This window comes from Heloderma suspectum, chromosome 2 (genome assembly GCF_057233095.1).
Source record: "Heloderma suspectum isolate Gila_16-S chromosome 2, 16-S_ref, whole genome shotgun sequence".
NCBI classification, from domain to species: domain Eukaryota; kingdom Metazoa; phylum Chordata; class Lepidosauria; order Squamata; family Helodermatidae; genus Heloderma; species Heloderma suspectum.
The window spans coordinates 52614298-52632663 of NC_139459.1; the positions used below are offsets into that span (position 1 = coordinate 52614298).

General features: G+C 44.5%; 1 protein-coding gene across 4 annotated transcripts in view; it reads left to right on the forward strand.

Annotated features, from left to right (window-relative positions):
* The window catches only part of ATG10 (autophagy related 10), a 202950-nt gene that overhangs the window by 38017 nt on the left and 146567 nt on the right, over positions 1-18366 (forward strand). For all 4 annotated transcript variants that reach the window (XM_084833587.1, XM_084833589.1, XM_084833586.1 and 1 more), the window contains one exon: positions 5094-5190. In XM_084833587.1, coding sequence (XP_084689713.1) covers positions 5185-5190 — 6 coding nt within the window. In that variant the 5' untranslated portion in view covers positions 5094-5184. The remainder of the gene's footprint in view (positions 1-5093; positions 5191-18366) is intronic.

Genomic DNA, 18366 nt, shown 5'->3' on the forward strand with positions numbered 1-18366 from the left:
TATGTTTGTAACCCATCTACTGCAGTTCATGGATAGAAAGGCAAGAGACAGCCAGAAGCCAAGTAACAAAATTGCTGCATTAGCAGGGGCTTGTCCTCAAGGGATGCCTTATACTCGGGTAGCAGAGAAAAAGCAAGGAGCCTCTTTTGTTCCACCTTAACCTCTGAGCTACTGTGGTTGCTCCAAGGACCAAAAAGTCAGCCAACTGTTTTGGCATCTAGGAAACTTGAGCTGTGCTCATCTGCAGTGTGTACCTGGTGATTCTGTGCTCGCGGTTGGGTGCTCTGAAGTATTTCTGGGTGGATATCTAATGGCCTGTGAAATGTAGATTAGAATTAAGCTACTCCATCCAGTGTGGTGTAGTGGGTAGAGCTTTAAGACCAGAATGCCCTGGGATCAAGTTTCTATTTAGCTGTGAAGTTCATTGGGCAAGCCACTGTCCAGACTAATCTGCCTCACACAATTATGCTAAGTTATATACACCTTTGGATGCTTTTTATCAAATGTGTTAAATAAAATTGAGGGTGCACCTCTGCTGGGATGAGGAGTGAGTGAGGGGTCAGGGATCTGAAACATGAAGGATAAGGAGGAGGATGTAATTGGGGGTTCTTGTTCCTTTTCCTTGTTCCTTTTCTTCAGTGAGTGAGGGGTCAGGGATCTGAAACATGAAGGATAAGGAGGAGGATGTAATTGGGGGTTCTTGTTTGAACTAGGATGTGTGGTTTTGCCAAAAGATGTCTCTGCTAACATGAGACTTCCAATATTTGTCTTTTGATGCTGCATTGATGGAGCCTATGCTGCCATTTCTAGACTGCTCCTGGACAAATAGTGATGGGGTTCACTGGATACTTTAAAATAGCAATAGCAGGAAAAGGGAATGGCACGAATGTGAGCAAGTGATAGACATAGCGACCCAAGAATTTGGCAGACCTAGGTATTGCAAAGAAGCTGTGGAGAGAACAGACTAGGATAATAATGCTCACATAAAGGCGATGTTTAATGAATTATCTTTAATATAACAATCCATATTAATTGCCTATTGCTTAATAAACAATTAAACCTTAATCAAATTAGTAGGAAAAAAGCCAAGTATAATCAGTCTTAGAAACAACTGTTTTCAAGTCAAAGGCCTATGGTCATTCAGTTTAAAAAATCAGCTGAGTTCAATAGAAATTGCTTAATAATTTCAACATTGGTTTTTATCAGTGGTTGTGACAGAACAGCCTTCCCCAGCTTGGTGTCCTCCAAGTAGTACAAATCCCAGCCATGCTGGCTGGCTATGATGGGAGTAGTAGTCCAATACATCTGGAGGAATCCACAAAGGATACATCTCTTTAAATGAACCTTTAAAATAGCAGGACTTTCAGGTTAAAGCTTTAGGGTTCTGCACATACTGGAACCCAGTTCCAAAGCTTCACTGTAACTGGAGCATGCTCTCTGCAAGGTTTTCCAGATGAACAGTTGGAGACAGAAGAAACAGCAGAGATGCGATTGACATTTTTGAGTTGGAATATGAGGAGAATAGGGAAAGGTGCCAGGAATTGGGAAATAGTAGAGTTCATGAGAACTGAACCAGGATCTGCAGAAGATGGCTTGAGAAATGTGAGATGAGGGGCAGAAGGGAGGAGGCAGGCAGAAGGGAAGGGAGTGATGGGGAGGAACTTGGTGAAGACAGCTGTAAACAGAAGGAGAAAAGTGAAGGTGTGAGTCATTGAGAAAGGATAGAGGAGAATATCATGGGGAAGAAGATGGGAGAAATTACTTGGATAATCACGAGAGAGCAGAGGATAATGACTGCAAATGTTGTATAATAGACAAAGCTATGGGATCATATGATGTTTTCACCTACTTAATTTTCAGCCTTTGAGTACACCAAAACTGGAAATACATGGTGAGAGCAATCCTATGGCCGCTAGACGGTGGCTAGATGGCCATAGGATATCTTGTTATCCAGGAACTGATCTCAGAGCCCATGCTCCGAGGTTGGTTCCCGGAGAACCAACCTCTCCCTACTTCCGTGCTGCCTCCAAGGCAGCGTGGAACAGCCCCATCCTCTGTGCTCGCAAGAGGAGCAAGGAGCGTCTGAAAAGGGGTGTGTCTGGGGGCGGGGAGGGCAGAAATGCCTGTACGACACATCCAATGTGTCATACAGCAGCCTCCTCCCCTGCTCTGTCCTCCCACGGCTAGACAGCTGCAATCAGCTGTCTAGCTGAAAATGCAGGGCAGGAGAAGCACGGAAGGAATGATCCCCTCCGTGCTTCTCCTGCCCTGCATTGGATAAGCAGTCGTCTCCGAGTTCGGAGGCTGCCGCCTATCTGTATAGGATTGCGCCCTTACTGACCCTTTTGCATCCAAACAGTGCAAAGCCTGTCTAGGAAAATAAACATGGGGTGATGTCTCAAAATTTACTTACAAATGCTCCAATGAGTACCACTTTTTTGCCTGAAAGATCACCCTACGTCAGTAGGTACCATGCAACCTGATATTGCATTTACAGTCATCCTGCTTCATGTCGAACATACATGGTAACAGTGGGCTTACAACACTTAACAAACAGGGAAAGCAAAAAAAATAATACAAAGAACATGCAACGATGTGGTGCATGGAAAGTGTGGAGGGGAAGAAAATGGAAAAAATTAGGCATTGGCACTATTTCAGCAGAAAAGTGGAGGACATAGAAAAGAAGAGATTGGAATAACGGAACAACACCATGATAAAACCTTGTAAGAAAGTCCTGCAGTGAAACCAGTATGCTTGTTTTTTGGAGTCAGGCCACACAAAAGTAATAAGATCCACTTATATAATGTATTTGCATTGACTGTGGCATATAGGTTGCGCCTAAAGAGAAAATTGATGCTGGCAGGGCAGAGAAATGGGTGGTCTGGAAACCCACTTAGTACTACAATGAAGCACAAAAGCTGCAAGATTTTGCTTGCTAAGCTAGTGTCACTATCCGTTTGGCACAGACATGCTGCACTAAGGAGGAGCTCCACAGCGCACACTCCAGTGATTCCAAACAGATAAACTGTGTTACACAGTCCTTCACAAGCAAACTGTAACTTAAATCCAGGCAAACAGGAATGTAGTAAGCTGCTCAATAAGAGGGAGCCTAAACCAAAGCAGACCCTCTTCTCCACTTCTTACCAGTTTGCATCCATACATTAATTTCAGGTGAAGAGAAAATATTTCAGTGCAGCTGATGGTGTCTGGATATTAAATGGAGATGATTTCGCTTGACTGAGAAACATACGTAATTTATTTAGAAAATCATTGGGCAGCAATGCAGTTAAGGCCAAACAGCTGGGTCTGAGCCAAGTCAGTCTCACTGGTATAAATTAGGATGACTTCAGTGTGACTAAGTGCATATTCTGTAGGTCACAAGCACATTTTATGTATAGCATGATATTCCCACAGATAGTCTTGCTGGGATATAGTCCTGCTGTGTTTGTGTCCTTTAAAAATAAAAACTGATCGGAAGTTACCTAAGATTGGGAGGGGGGGTCAGGGAGGTTTTCTTCAACAAAGGCCTCACCACTGCCCCTTTTAGGCATGATGGAATCATACCTTATTGTAAAGAGGTGTTCACCACTACCCTTACCCACTTAGCCACCCCTCCCCCCACGGCTGCTTTTATAAGTCAGTAGGGGAAAGGGTCAAGCACACCTGTGGTAAGTTTCTCAGTAACATAAGGCTTGGTGGGATTAAAGTGGCTCATATGAGTTGTATATCATAGTGCTTGAATCTAGATATTTACATCTCCCTTCCCCCATCATCAGCACTGAATACTCTTTCACAGGGGACATCACTATTTAATTGACCAATTTTACATTTTAAATGTTTGTCATATTAATTAATTGAGCCATCTTACTGATTAGTTATTACATTCAAATATGGAAATGCATTTCCTGTCAGAGGGTGAACACAACTAAAAGTGATGTTCCTCACCAAATATATTCTAAAGCTGTTGTGACTGGGCTAATAAATAGCTTCCCATCCACTACACAGATAAATTATATGAACATTTTTATAGCAGCAACGTTCTAAAATGCCCTTTATTTTATGCTTGTAGGAGAAGACATATAAAGACTTCCAGGAAGACTAGTATCTGGACGTCAGGAAAGGTTTCAAGACTAGGCTATTTCTAGCCTTAGCTATTGAATGGATACGATGAGTCTTTTAAAGAAATAATTCTCAGGTTATACATAGCATATGCAGTTTTTCCTGAAGTTCAGCTATTTTTGGTGAGGTGGTTAAAGTGATTTCACATACAATGGCAAGTGGAACTTAAAAGAAAGTGTTGCTTTTAATTATACAGTAGTAGTTGAGGAGAAAGACCATGTTTAACTTGTGACAAAAGCTACCACCATCTAGCTAATTGCTTAGAGTAATAATAATCACTTTTGTAGTGAATTCTGGCACATTAGACACTTTTGATAATCAGTTCAAACACTAAAACTATCTGCGGTATCTCTGTATTTGATCTGCAGCACTTTATCCTTGTCACTTCCCTAGTAGGATTCTTAATATCTCTTACCAGGAACATATCAGTTGTTGTTGTTCAGTCGTTCAGTCGTGTCCAACTCTTCGTGACCCCATGGACCATAGCACGCCAGGCCTTCCTGTCCTGCGCTCTCTCCCGGAGCGTGCTCAAGTTCATATTCATTGCATCCGTGATGCTATCTAGCCATCTCATCCTCTGCCGTCCCCTTCTCCTTTTGCCTTCAGTCTTTCCCAGCATCAGGGTCTTTTCCAGGGAGTTTTCTCTTCGCATTAGGTGGCCAAAATATTGGAGCTTCAAGAAATACCTGCAAACTTAAAGAGAAGTGGACCTCTGCAATTTAACCTGTGTAGAGAAATATCTAGGGCCTGGCAGTAATGTACCAGGATAGAGCATATATTTGTTGTATGAATGATACGTTATACTTCAAATGATAGACTGAATACAATAACCGTGAGAGAGTGCAGTATTGTGACCCTAGCAGTTGGGGCAATGCAGCCATTACGTTCATCCTCCTTCTCAAGGTTAACACAAATATATGGTGTTTCAGGATAACACGTTATTGTTGCAAATGATGGTATCATTTTTATTACAGAACAATTTCTTTGGAAGCCTTTTCTCAGTGAAGTCATGCTGTAAAATGGTAGCAAAAGACTGAAGGAGTTTGCTATTTTGTAACAACACACATGAAGGTAACTTTTTTCTCTTTCAGTTGTTTGATAGCAAGATAACCCTTTAAATAATTTCGGGCGTAATCCTGTTGACTGCACCCTTGATGACTGGAAGCCTCCTGAACTCGGAGGCTTCTAGTCATCCAAAGCAGGGCAGGAGGAGTGATGGAGGCGAAGATCACTCGTGCCCTGCATTTTTCGCTGCCTGGGGCACTTCAGAGGGGGAGGGAAGGAGGCTGGAGAGGCCTCAGGATAGCCGATATGTTGGCCTCTCCAGTCTCCTCTCCTCCCCACCCACTGAAATGCCCTCTTTTCACATTCTCAGAGGCTGCTTTTCTAACCGTGGAGGGTAGTTTGCGCAGTTCTCTCTGCGCCAGCTGTGAAGAGGAGGGAGTTGGATTTCCAGCTCCTTCTGTGGTCAGAGCACTTATCTCCGACCTTGGATGGGGGAATCTGAACAATCCTGTGTCCCCTCAGATGATCTCTGGGGGCCAAAGGATGCTCCCTTGCACATTAGAAAACCACTTTCACAGGACCTTGACAAACTCAGTTTTGCCTGAACATGTCTTGAATCTGTCTCCAAGGGATATTATTCAGTGGTGGCACCAGCACCACTGTATACTTATGGGCAGACCCAGAGTCCGTGGATTCTGAAAATGTTATGCTCCTAATACTGCAAGGCTGGGCTGGTAAATGCCTAGGGCTGATTTGAATGGTATGGCCCCCATGTGGAGGCCACCAAACATTTGTTTGTGGAATCATATGAAAGCCACTTATTTGCACAAACCCAGTTGTGTGCAGAAATCTGTGGAACTGCTATGGAAACTCCCTTCATGAGTGAGCCAAGCCCCATGACAAGCAGCGTGTTTCAGTGGCATGTTGTAATTGCTGTTCTGAGGGGGTTTCCTGGAGCACAGTGGTGTGTTCTGGTTGCACCTAGGACATAAATCTGAATTTTATATTTAAAAAAATGGGGAATCAACCACTGGGTGTTTCTTCATCCCATCAGGTCTAAAGACAGTTGTAGAGACACAGGGTCCCTGATCACAAAAATAGTTTATATGCATACAGCAAGCTTCTCTTTTACAGACATTTCTGGAAAGCATGGAAAGGTGGTAGTGGGGGGAGATTCTGGGCTGGTGGGGCAATAGTTATGATCATGCCGTTATATTCATGGTGCTGTGTTCATGTGACTGTGGTCATGTGGGATGTAACGCCTGCAAAAATCTTCCACCCATGTGGCTAGGATAGATTGTAAAGTTACGTAGCAGCACTAACAAGAACAAAAGGCAGTTGAGCTTTTCTCTGCCTTTGCATCTCTGCTGAATTGTTTCCATGCACAATAACAGCATTTTATGAAAGGAATGTAGTTTTGGAGCTCATAGATATGAATTTTAAACGACACCCTTTGGTGCAACGTGATATTTTTGGCTTTGAATCTTCAAATTTTGGGAATCAGCCAAGAGGGTAAATTTTTGGCTGATCTATAACAGTGGCCTCTGGGGAGAGGAACTGCTCAGTTTTGCTTTTCTTTACTTTTTAACATTTCTAAATTTCTCTGCTGAACAAAGGTTTTCTTTAGCCTTTCAATCCTATATTGAAATTAAGTGCTGTAAATTTCCATGTCCAGTGGCAAATGGCACATGATGACCATCTGGAGCAAATTTGGAGGATGCATGGGGGTGGGGCGCTGCTGCAGGGGTGAGGAGAGGATGTGGAAGTCCTGCTTCACAAGCAGTACCTTCCGCTTGGAGTCTCACGATGATGTATCCCACCCATGGAGAAGAGGAGGCAATAATGTCAACTTGTGCATTTTGTTTCCCCATATGTTGTAAGGGAGAGAGGAAGAAATGTGGTATTGCTCTTTTCTGCAGAAGCCACACACATCCAGTGGCATCTAGTTCAGAGCAATATGCAGTTTGACAACCCATGCATTATTTCTATTTTTTCCCTAACAGAGCTATGTAAAAAATTGTCTTTTCTTCCCAACCAGCCTCCACCAGATATCTTTGATGTTGCTTGTCACAGCTGTTGTGCTTGTGATACTCAAAGGGGACATACGCAGCAATGGAATAGTGGCTGGCTAGATAAATAAATAAATCTGACAAGAAGAGTGTGGTACTTAGAAAGGAGCTGAGAATGGGTGCCTGACTTTAACCCCACTTTGGTTAGGGACAGTGTGTTATCATCACCATTTGAATGAGTAGATAAGTAACCAGGTAGCATTCTTCAGAGTTTCTTCCAGTCTTTTCCTCCTTAGCATGCACTCCACTCTCTTCCAAAGCCCTAGAGAAATTCTGGCTGCGTCAGAGCACTACAGCATGCAGCTGATTAGAAACTGTTTCAGGCTATTACTTTGTTAAGCAGTAGAATTTTAGCTACAGAATTTTAAAGTAAGGGAATGAAATTAGGACGTTGGTTGGTTGGTTTCTTGAAGCTTACCATTGACTTAAAGATGGCAACACAGTTAATAAAAAGCTCCCCAAAAGGAAAAAGAAAAAGCGTAGAGAACACGCATCATCTGTAAAATGGTGCCAATATGTGTAATCGTTTTTGTGTTGCAGTCTGGGATTTTATAAACTGATGAGTACATCAAACAGTCATGTTAATATTTTTGCTAATGAGTTCTGACCTATGTAGGTACAGCCTGATAATTACTGTAATTAAAAGTCTTACAAGCCTCATCAACTAAACCTGTTTCTCCCTTGAGGTATCTTCTAAACTGTTATTTGCATTTGATTTTATTCCCACCAACCCACCCACCCCCCACACAAAGTTTTTAGGTTAAGGTTGCCAGACTTTTCACAATGCACACACACAAAAAAATCAAGGAATTGGATAAGTCAGACAGCAATCAACAATGTATTTCCTCCAGCGCAATCTCACTATGTTTAACAGGACTGCTCGAGTATTGTGTTTCATGTATTCTTCACTTATTTACTCAGTAGTTTCATGGTCATCCTGGACAATCAACATGAAGCTTTAATCTCACCTGAGTACATTGGTTGCATGGATTCATACCTATTTCTTAATTCTACTGAAATTCTTGGGTAGCTTTCATTAATTAGACAGTTAGCATAATGGCATTTTTCTTCATAGAGATGTATGTAAAATAAGTGAGATGTAAGCCCCATAAGCAGGTATACAACCTGTTTATGAGAGGGATAAAACAGTCATGGGGCTAAGGGACTCATGCAAGCCCTGCTGTTAATGTCCCCATCTCAGCCTGCTCAGTCCATAACCTTTCCATGTTGATGGAGAAGGTCTGAATTGGGCTTCTACTCATGTTTGCTTGTGAGCAGAAGCCTCGGTGCAATTGAGAACCTAGTGTGGCTGTTATATCTTGTTTCTGATTGTGGTCTTGTATGTTGCTTTGTGGGAGCATAGCCCTGAAAAGCAACTTTAAAATGATTTAAATAAATAATAAATAAATACTATAAAACACAAGTCTCTTTATCTTTTCTAAATGAAATTGCCTTATAAATGCTTGCTCTGTGACTTCCCTCCATTCAGAAAAGGACAGCAAAGCAGTGTAATGTGTGTGTACCCTGCTTCGGAATGGTGAGAAGTTTCAAAGGTTCAAGCACTTACCAAAGGTTCAGTTTCCTTAGAAGGTCACTCGAGACTGATAGTGTTCCTGTGATACAAGGTTTATTTACACGTATATACAGGATGTGCTCCTTCATGGATCACTGCCTTGTTGTGGTGAAGGGGCTTGCGTAACTCAGAGAAGCCATAAGCTATGCCGTGCAGGGCCACCCAAGACGGACAGGTCATGGCGGAGAGTTCTGACAAAATGTGGTCCACTGGAGAAGGAAATGGCAACCCACTCCAGTATTCTTGCCAAGAAAACCCCATGGAACATATCACAAGGCTAAAAGAGATGACACCGGAAGATGAGCCCCTCAGGTCGGAAGGTGTCCAATATACTACTGGGGAAGAGCAGAGGGAATTTCCAAGAAGCGCCAGAAAGAGTGACGCGGCTGGGCCAAAGCCGAAAGGACACTCAGCTGTGGATGTGTCTGGTGGTGAAAAGAAAGTCCGATGCTGTAAAGAACAATATTGTTTAGGAACCTGGAATGTAAGCTCAATGAATCAAGGTTATCTGGAGGTGGTCAAACATGAGATGGCAAGATTGAACATTGACATCTTGGGAATCAGCGAACTAAAATGGGCAGGCATGGGCAAATTTAATTCAGGTGATCATCATATCTACTACTGTGGGCAAGAATCCCTTAGAAGAAATGGAGTAGAACTCATAGTCAACAAAAGGGTGGGAAAAGCAGTACTGGGGTACAATCTCAAAAATGATAGAATGATCTCAGTACGAATCCAAGGCAAACCATTCAACATCACAGTAATTCAAGTCTATGCCCCAACCACTGATGCCGAAGAAGCTGAGGTTGATCAGTTCTATGAAGACCTACAACACCTTTTAGAACTAACACCAAAAAAAGATGTCCTCTTCATCATAGGGGCTTGGAATGCTAAAGTAGGAAGGCAAGAAATCACCGGGATAACAGGCAAGCATGGCCTTGGTGTACAAAATGAAGCAGGACAAAGGCTAATAGAGTTTTGCCAAGAGAACACTCTTTTCCAACAGCACAAGAGGCGACTCTACACATGGACATCACCAGATGGTCAATATCGAAATCAGATTGATTGATCAGATTGCAGCCAAAGATGGAGAAGCTCTATACAGTCAGTAAAAACAAGACCTGGAGCTGACTGTGGCCCAGATGATGAGCTTCTTGTTGCAAAATTTCGGCTTAAATTGAAGAACGTAGGGAAAACCACTAAACCATTCAGGTATGACCTCAATCATATCCCTTATGAATATACAGTGGAGGTGATGAATAGATTTAAGGGATTAGACCTGATAGAGTGCCTGAGGAACTATGGACAGAGGTCCGTAACATTGTTCAGGAGGCAGCAAGTAAATCCATCCCAAAGAAAAAGAAATGCAAGAAAGTAAAGTGGCTGTCTGATGAGGCTTTACAAGTAGCTGAGGAAAGGGAAGCGAAAAACAAAGGAGAAAGGGGAAAATATATCCAACTGAATGCAGAGTTCCAGGGAATAGCAAGGAGAGTTAAGAAGGCCTTCTTAAATGAACAATGCAAAGAAATGGAGGAAAACAACAGAATGGGAAAGACTAGAGATCTCTTCAAGAAAATTGGAGATCTCAAGGGAACGTTTTGTGCAAAGACGGCCATGATAAAGGACAAAGAAGGCAGGGACCTAACAGAAGCAGATGACATGAAGAAGAGGTGGAAAGAATACACAGAAGAACTATACAGGAAAGATCTGAATGTCCCTGATAGCCATGATAGTGCGGTCACTGAACTTGAGCCGGACATCCTCGAGAGTGAAGTCAAGTGGGCCTTAGGAAGCATTACTAACAACAAAGCTAGCGGAGATGACAGTATTCCAGCTGAGCTATTTAAAATCCTAAAAGATGATGCTGTTAAAGTGCTGCACTCAATATGCCAACAAATTTGGAACACTCAACAATGGCCGCAAGACTGAAAAAGGTCAGTTTACATTCCAATTCCAAAGAAGGGCAATGCCAAAGAGTGTTCAAACTACCGTACAATTGCGCTCATTTCACATGCCAGCAAGGTGATGCTCAAAATCCTACAAGCTAGGCGTCAGCAGTATGCGAACCTACCGGAAGTACAAGCTGGGTTTCGAAGAGGCAGAGGAACTAGAGATCAAATCGCCAGCGTTCGCTGGATCATGGGGAAAGCAAGAGAATTCCAGAAAAACGTCTATTTCTGCTTCATTGACTACGCTAAAGCCTTTGATTGTGTGGATCACAACAAACTCTGGCAAATTCTGAAAGAGATGGGGGTACCAGACCATCTTACCTGTCTCCTGAGAAACCTGTACGAGGGTCAAGAAGCAACAGTAAGAACCAGGCATGCAACAACCGATTGGTTCAAAATTGGGAAAGGAGTATGACAAGGCTGCATATTGTCACCCTGCTTATTTAACTTATATGCAGAGTACATCATGAGAAACGCCTGGTTGAATGAATCACAGGTCGGAATTAAGATTGCCAGGAGAATTATCAACAACCTCAGATACGCAGATGATACCACCCTAATGGCAGAAAGCGAAGAGGATCTCAAGAGCCTCTTGTTGAGGGTGAAAGAGGAGAGTGCAAAAGCTGGTTTGAAACTCAGCATTAAAAAACGAAGATCATGGCATCTGGCCCCATCACTTCCTGGCATATGGAAGAGGAAGAAATGGAAGCAGTGACAGATTGTATTTTCTTGGGCTCCAAGATCACCGCAGACGGTGACTGTAGCCATGAAATTAAAAGACGCTTGCTCCTTGGGAGGAAAGCTATGGCAAACCTAGACAGCATAGTAAGAAGCAGAGACATCACCTTGCCGACAAAGGTTCATATAATCAAAGCTATGGTTTTCCCAGTAGTAACGTATGGCTGTGAGAGCTGGACTATAAGGAAGGCTGAGTGCCGAAGAATTGATGCTTTCAAACTGTGGTGCTGGAGAAGACTCTTATGAGTCCCCTGGACTGCAAGGAGGTCAAATCAGTCAATCCCAAAGGAAATCAACCCTGAGTTGGAAGGACAGATACTGAAGCTGAAGCTCAAATATTTTGGCCACCTAATGCGAAGAGAAAACTCTCCTGAAAAGACCCTGATGCTGGGAAAGACTGAAGGCAAAAGGAGAAGGGGACGGTAGAGGATGAGATGGCTAGATAGCATCACTGATGCAATGAATATGGACTTGAGCACGCTCCGGGAGAGAGAGGAGGTCAGGAAGGCCTGGCGTGCTATGGTCCATGGGGTCACGAAGAGTCGGACACAACTGAACGACTGAACAACAATAACAACAACAACAGGATGTGCATAAGAGGAGGATTCATGGCATTTGCACTCCAACAAATTCCTGTTCTTCCTGAGATTGCTAGGGAAGCCCATAGTGGGATCAGATTTTCTGTAGAGAGCAAAGCCAGCTCTCTGCTTCCTTTTCAGATCAAGTTCTAGCACAGACTAACCTTCTGTACACACTCACACACCTCATGCCCTTGCCCTTGCCTAGTGGGTGGTGGTGGGGGGGAGAAAGTTGAATAATTTCTGCACATAACCTAGGCCTTCTTGGACCATCCTAGTTCCCAGAATGTTGCTGGCTATCATCTGTTGTTTGTCAGGTCTTAAGAAGTATTGCCGTAGGATCACTCAACCTACAGAAATCTTAGAGCAGACTTCCTTGACCTGGTGCCCTCTAGATGTTTTAGACTGCAAGTTCCAGGATTCCTGCCCATTGGCCATGCTAGCCATAATACCTGAGGGCACCCGATTGGAGAAGGCTGTCTTACAGTCAACGGTTACAGAGGGTTTTTAGATGTCTTTTATTTACAATATTTATATACTGCTCTACATCAAAGATCTCAGAGTGGTGAACAGCAAAGATAAAAGAATAAAACACCATCTTAAAATGCTTAAAACATTTTAAAAGAGACAAGTTCCGAAAAGGCCGAATTTAATAAACTGTGGCTGCTCACTCAAGGAAGGCCTCTCAAAATAACAATGTGTCCAGGAGGCGCTGGAAGGAACACAACGTTGGCGCCTGCCTGACCTCCAAAGGCAGGGAATTCCACAGGAAGGGGGCCACCACACTGAAGGCTCTTTTCCTGGTGGACTCCAACCAGGCCAGGGGGCCATGTGGAACCACCTGGAACATGCCCTCTGGTGACCTCAGTGACGAGGTAGGTTGGTAAGGAAGGAGACGCTCTCTCAGGTGTCCTGGTTCCAAGTTGTTTAGGGCTTTGTACACTAGTACTAATATCTTAAAACTGGCCTGGTAGTGAATAGGCACCCAGTGCAGTTTCCTCAGCAAAGGAGTTGCACACTGAAAAGGGGCAGCTTCTGACAGCAGCTGAGCTGCTGCATTATGCACTAGCTCGAGCTTCCGGACTAGCCTTAAGGGCAGCTTCATGTAGAGCGCATTGCAGTAATCTAGTCTTGAGGTTACTACTGCCTGTACCACCGTGGTCAAGCTATCCCTGTCCAGGAGAGGCTATAGCTGGCAAACCAGCCAAAGCTGGTTAAAGGTCACTCCGAGTCGCCATGGCCACTTGGGCCTCCAGCAACAATGATGGTCTGTTTCCCACCTCCCGGCTGAGCAGAGCAGAGGAAGCTGCTCCAGGGACTACAGAAGCAAGCAAGCTCCCAGAGAGCGAGCAATCAGAGCAAGGGAACAGGGAGAGCAAACAGGAGTTGGCCAGGGGATTTGCAGTGGCAGAAGAGACAAAGGAGACAAAGGGAAAGAGGTACGTGGGCTGGAGGAAGCTGGAGGAAGCCCATAGGGCTGTCCTTTGTCCTTCTGAGTGGCTGTGAGCTCACCAGGTGCTCCTGAGAGCTCCAACTGAATTGGCTGTGTGTGGCCTGAGTACTCCCAGCAGCTGTGTGGGCAGGAAGCTTCAGTCTGTTTCCTGCCTCCCAGCTGAGGAGAGCAGAGCAAAGGAAGCTGCTCCAGTTGGTCCAGGGACTACAGAAGCAAGCAAGCTCCCAGAGAGCGATTGATCAGGGAGAGTGAACAGGGAGAGCAAACAGGAGTTGGCCAGGGGAGGTCAAGGGGGAGGCCCCTAACATTTTAAAAAACATTTTTTTTTTCATTTATTTGTCTTGTAACACACACTTCCATACCAGTGGGACTCCGGTTTTAACCTCCAGTGAGTAAGGGCCAGGCACAGGCTACTCTAGAACTATCAGAAAGCTAGACACAAAAAGGAAAACAGACTATGGAAGGACAAGGCTCTCCAGTGGTGGTGACCTGCAAGGTGTGTGCAGTGTTTGTTTTCTTGCCTGAGAACAACATGGCCTACACGTGCAACAAGTGCAAGTTGATCACGCTGCTGGAAGAAAAAGTAAGAGGACTGGAGCGGCGACTGTCGATTCTCCGGGGAATAAGAGAACATGAAGAGTTCTGGACTGTTTCCAGGTACTTGAGGATGAGACTGGAGGACAGCCTGCAGAGGAAGAATTACAGGGGAACCTGCATGAGAGTGAGCAAGAGGCTGAAGTCAGTCAAGCAGAGGTGATGAAACCAAGGCCTACAAGATGAAGAAGAGAAGAGTAGTAGTAGCGGGAGACTCCTTTCTGCGTGGGATCGAAACCCAAGTATGTCGTGAAGACCTGTGGACTTGCCAGGTGCGCTGTCTCCCAGGAGGATGGATTAGAGACATGACTGAAGGGTTGCCTGCACTCATAAAGCCCACTGACAGGTATCCCTTTCTTCTCATCCATGTGGGAACAAATGATACCGCCAAGCAGAGCTACGAAGAAATCACGTCAGACATTGAAGCTTTGGGAAGGAAACTCAAGAACTTTGGGACTCAGATAGTTTTCTCATCCATCCTTCCAGTAGTTAGAAGAGGGATAGAAAGGGAATGAAAATTCCGGGTGAATGACTGGCTACAAAGGTGGTGCCGATGAGAGGGATTTGGATTCTGGGACCACGGGCTATACTTCCTGGAAAATGGACTGTTGGCAAGGGACGGGTTGCACCTCACAAAGGATGGGAAGAATGTGTTTGGCCACAGCATGAAGAACTTTATCAGGAGGGGTTTAAACTGAATGCTATGGGAAGGGAGATGTAAAGTTGGGGGTAACAATGGGTGAAGGTTCATGCACCACAACGTAGAGAACAGCTCTAATAGCGCCAAATCATAGTCTTCACAAACATGTAGGAAGAAAGCCAGACTATGAAGCACATGGTCTTCGATGTCTATATACTAATGCCCAGAGTATGGGAAACAAACAGAACGAACTTGAACTCTTAATACAGGAGGGAAACTATGATTTGATAGGTGTAACTGAGACTTGGTGGGATGACTGTCATGACTGGAATACAGCAATTGAAGGATATAACTTGTTCAAAAAGAACAGGAGTAACAGAAAGGGAGGTGGGGTTGCACTGTATGTGAAAAATACATATCTCTGCACAGAAATACAGGAGGATGAACTCGGTAGCCACATCGAGCATCTGGATCAAAATAAATGGAGCAAAAAATAAAAGGAATCTGGTGGTTGGAGTCTACTACCGGCCACCCAATCAAGGAGAAGACGAGGATGAAACTTTTGAAAAGCAAATAGCCAATGTTTCAAGGAAGCATGATGTAGTAGTAATGGGGGACTTCAATTTCCCCGATATTTGTTGGGAGACAAATTCTGCAAAACATGGCCCCTCCAGGAAATTCCTGACTTGTGTGGAAGATAACTTTCTCCTACAGAAAGTGGAGGAAGGAACTAGAGGATCGGCTATCCTTGACTTGATCCTAACCAACAGAGATGACTTAGTGGGTAAAGTAGCAGTTACAGGAACTCTGGGGGAAAGTGACCATGTTATACTTGAGTTCTTGGTTCTAAAGGAAGCAGAAGCCAAATGTAGCCAAACGCGTACCCTGGATTTTAGGAAAGCTGATTTTAATAAACTCAGAACAATTATAAGTAAGGTCCCATGGCAAGCGATGCTAGCGAGAAAAGGAGTCCAAGATGGGTGGGAGTTTTTAAAAAAGGAAATTCTCATGGCAGAATTACAAACAATTCCAACAAGAAGAAAAGGTGGAAGACAACAGAAGAAGCCAATGTGGCTTCACAAAAAGCTTAGAGATGACCTGAAAACAAAAAAGGACACACATAGGAAGTGGAAAGAAGGCCAAGCAACGAAGGAATTCTGTGCTACAGGCAGGGTAGAACAGAATTGCAGGGATGGCATCAGGAAGGCTAAAGCTGAGAACGAGCTGAGGTTAGCGAGGGATGCTAAAAGCAACAAGAAGGCTTTCTTCGGCTATGTGCGTAGTAAAAGACAGAGGAAAGAAATGGTGGTTCAGCTATTAAATAAGGATGGCAAAATGATAATAGATGACAAAGAAAAGGCAGAAGTGCCCAATTCCTACTTTGGCTCAGTCTTCTCCTAAAAGAGGGTCTATGTCCCCCCTGGCAAAGGCGAAGTACAGGCTGAAGGGGCAGGATTGCAGCTTGAGATTGATAGGCATATAGTCAAGGAACACCTAATTACTTTGAATGAGTTCAAATCTCCAGGGCCAGATGAACTGCACGCTAGAGTAATAAAGGAACTAGCAAAAGAACTCTCAGAACCGCTGTCTATTCTCTTTGAGAAATCATGGAGGATGGGTGATGTGCCAGATGACTGGAGGAGGGCTAATGTTGTCCCTATCTTCAAAAAGGGTAAAAAGGAGGAACCTGGGAACTACAGACCAATCAGTCTGACATCAATCCCTGGGCAAATTCTGGAGCAGATGATAAAGCAATCCATCTGTAAGCACCTTGAAAACAATGCCGTGATTACTCGAAGCCAACATGCATTTGTCAAAAACAAGTCCTGCCAGACGAATCTGGTCTCATTTTTTGATCAAGTCACCTCCCTTGTGGAATGTGGGAATGCTGTGGACATAATATACCTCGACTTCAGCAAAGCTTTCGCCAAAGTGCCCCATGATATCCTGATGAGCAAACCAGCTCAAAGTGGGCTAGATGAAACAACGATCCGGTGGATCCACAGTTGGCTACAGAATCGGACTCAAAGAGTGCTTATCAATGGGACCTTCTCAAACTGGGGAGAGGTAACGAGCAGGGTACCGCAGGGCTCAGTCCTGGGCCTGGTGCTCTTCAACATTTTTATTAATGACTTGGAGAAGATGTCAGGGTGGACACTGAGCCCATAGAATCCCAGAGTAGTTCTGATGCTGAGGAAGAGCAGTCGCTCCTTTTTTCCCAGGACCAACAGCTGACGGAGATTCCTCCCAGCCACATTCCTAGTTTAGAAAGCAGTCCAGGGAGTGACTCAGCACAGATAGCAGACTGGGGGGGATGTGCGGCGCAGACGCAGGGAGCGGTGCCAAATGGTTCGCGCTCAAAGAACGGTTGCGCCCAGAGGATCCAAGGGAAAAGGGGAGGGATTCTCCCTAGTCCTTATATTCAGGGGTCTGCCAGTAATTGCCCTTCAAACGGAGACCAACTGTTCTAACTTAGGGCATAGGGATGCTGCTGCTCAGATCTAGTTGCTACCTGTAGAGCTGTTAAGTTGTAAAAGAAGAATAAAGCTTTGAAAAGAATCCCTTTGTCTGTGTCTGGACTTGGCTACTGGATTAGACTGAGAGCCCTCCAAGGAGCCCTTGACAGAAGGAGGTGCAGGGAACACTGATCAAATTTGCAGATGACACAAAATTGGGCAGGATACTTTGGAAGACAGAAACAAAATTCAAAGTGATCTGGATAGACTGGAGCGCTGGGCAGAAAACAACAGAATGACATTTAATAGGCATTAATGCCAGGTTCTGCACCTAGGAAAAAGAAACCAAATGCACAGTTACAAGATGGGGGATACGTGGCTCAACAGCATTACAAACAAGAAGGATCTTGGAATTGTTGTAGCTGAATATGAGCCAACAATGTGATGTGGCTGCAAAAAAGGCAAATGCTCTTTTGGGCTGCATGGATAGAAGCATAGCTTCCAAATCCCGGGAAGTACTAGTTCTCCTCTACTCAGCACTGGTTAGGCCTCATCTGGAGTACTGTGTCCAGTTCTGGGCACCACACTTTAAGAAGGATGCAGACAAGCTGGAGAGGGTTCAGAGGAGGGTAACAAAGATGATCAGGGGACTGGAAACAAAGCCCGTTGAAGAGAGACTGAAAGAACTGGGCATGTTTAGCCTTGAGAGGAGAAGACTGAGGGGAGATACGATAGCACTCTTCAAGTACTTGAAAGGTTGTCCCAGAGAGGAAGGCCAGGATCTCTTCTCGATCATCCCAGAGTGCAGGACACGGAATCATGGGCTCAAGTTACAGGAAGCCAGATTCCGGCTGACCATCAGGTGAAACTTCCTGACTGTTAAGAGCAATACGACAATGGAACCAATGACCTAGGGAGGTGGTGGGCTCTCCCACACTGGAGGCCTTCAAGATGAGGCTGGACAGCCATCTGTCAGGGATGCTCTGACTTGGATTCCTGTATTGAGCAGGGGGTTGGACTCGATGGCTTGTAGGCCCTTTCCAACCCTACTATTCTATGATTCTATGGATCTAGGATTACCCGCGTTGAATTTATTTGCAATAGAGGCTGTGAGGGACCCCTGAAACTTCATTCAGACCAACCCCCCAACCGATAACCATGAAAGTGACATTTGACTCTAGGTATACACCCA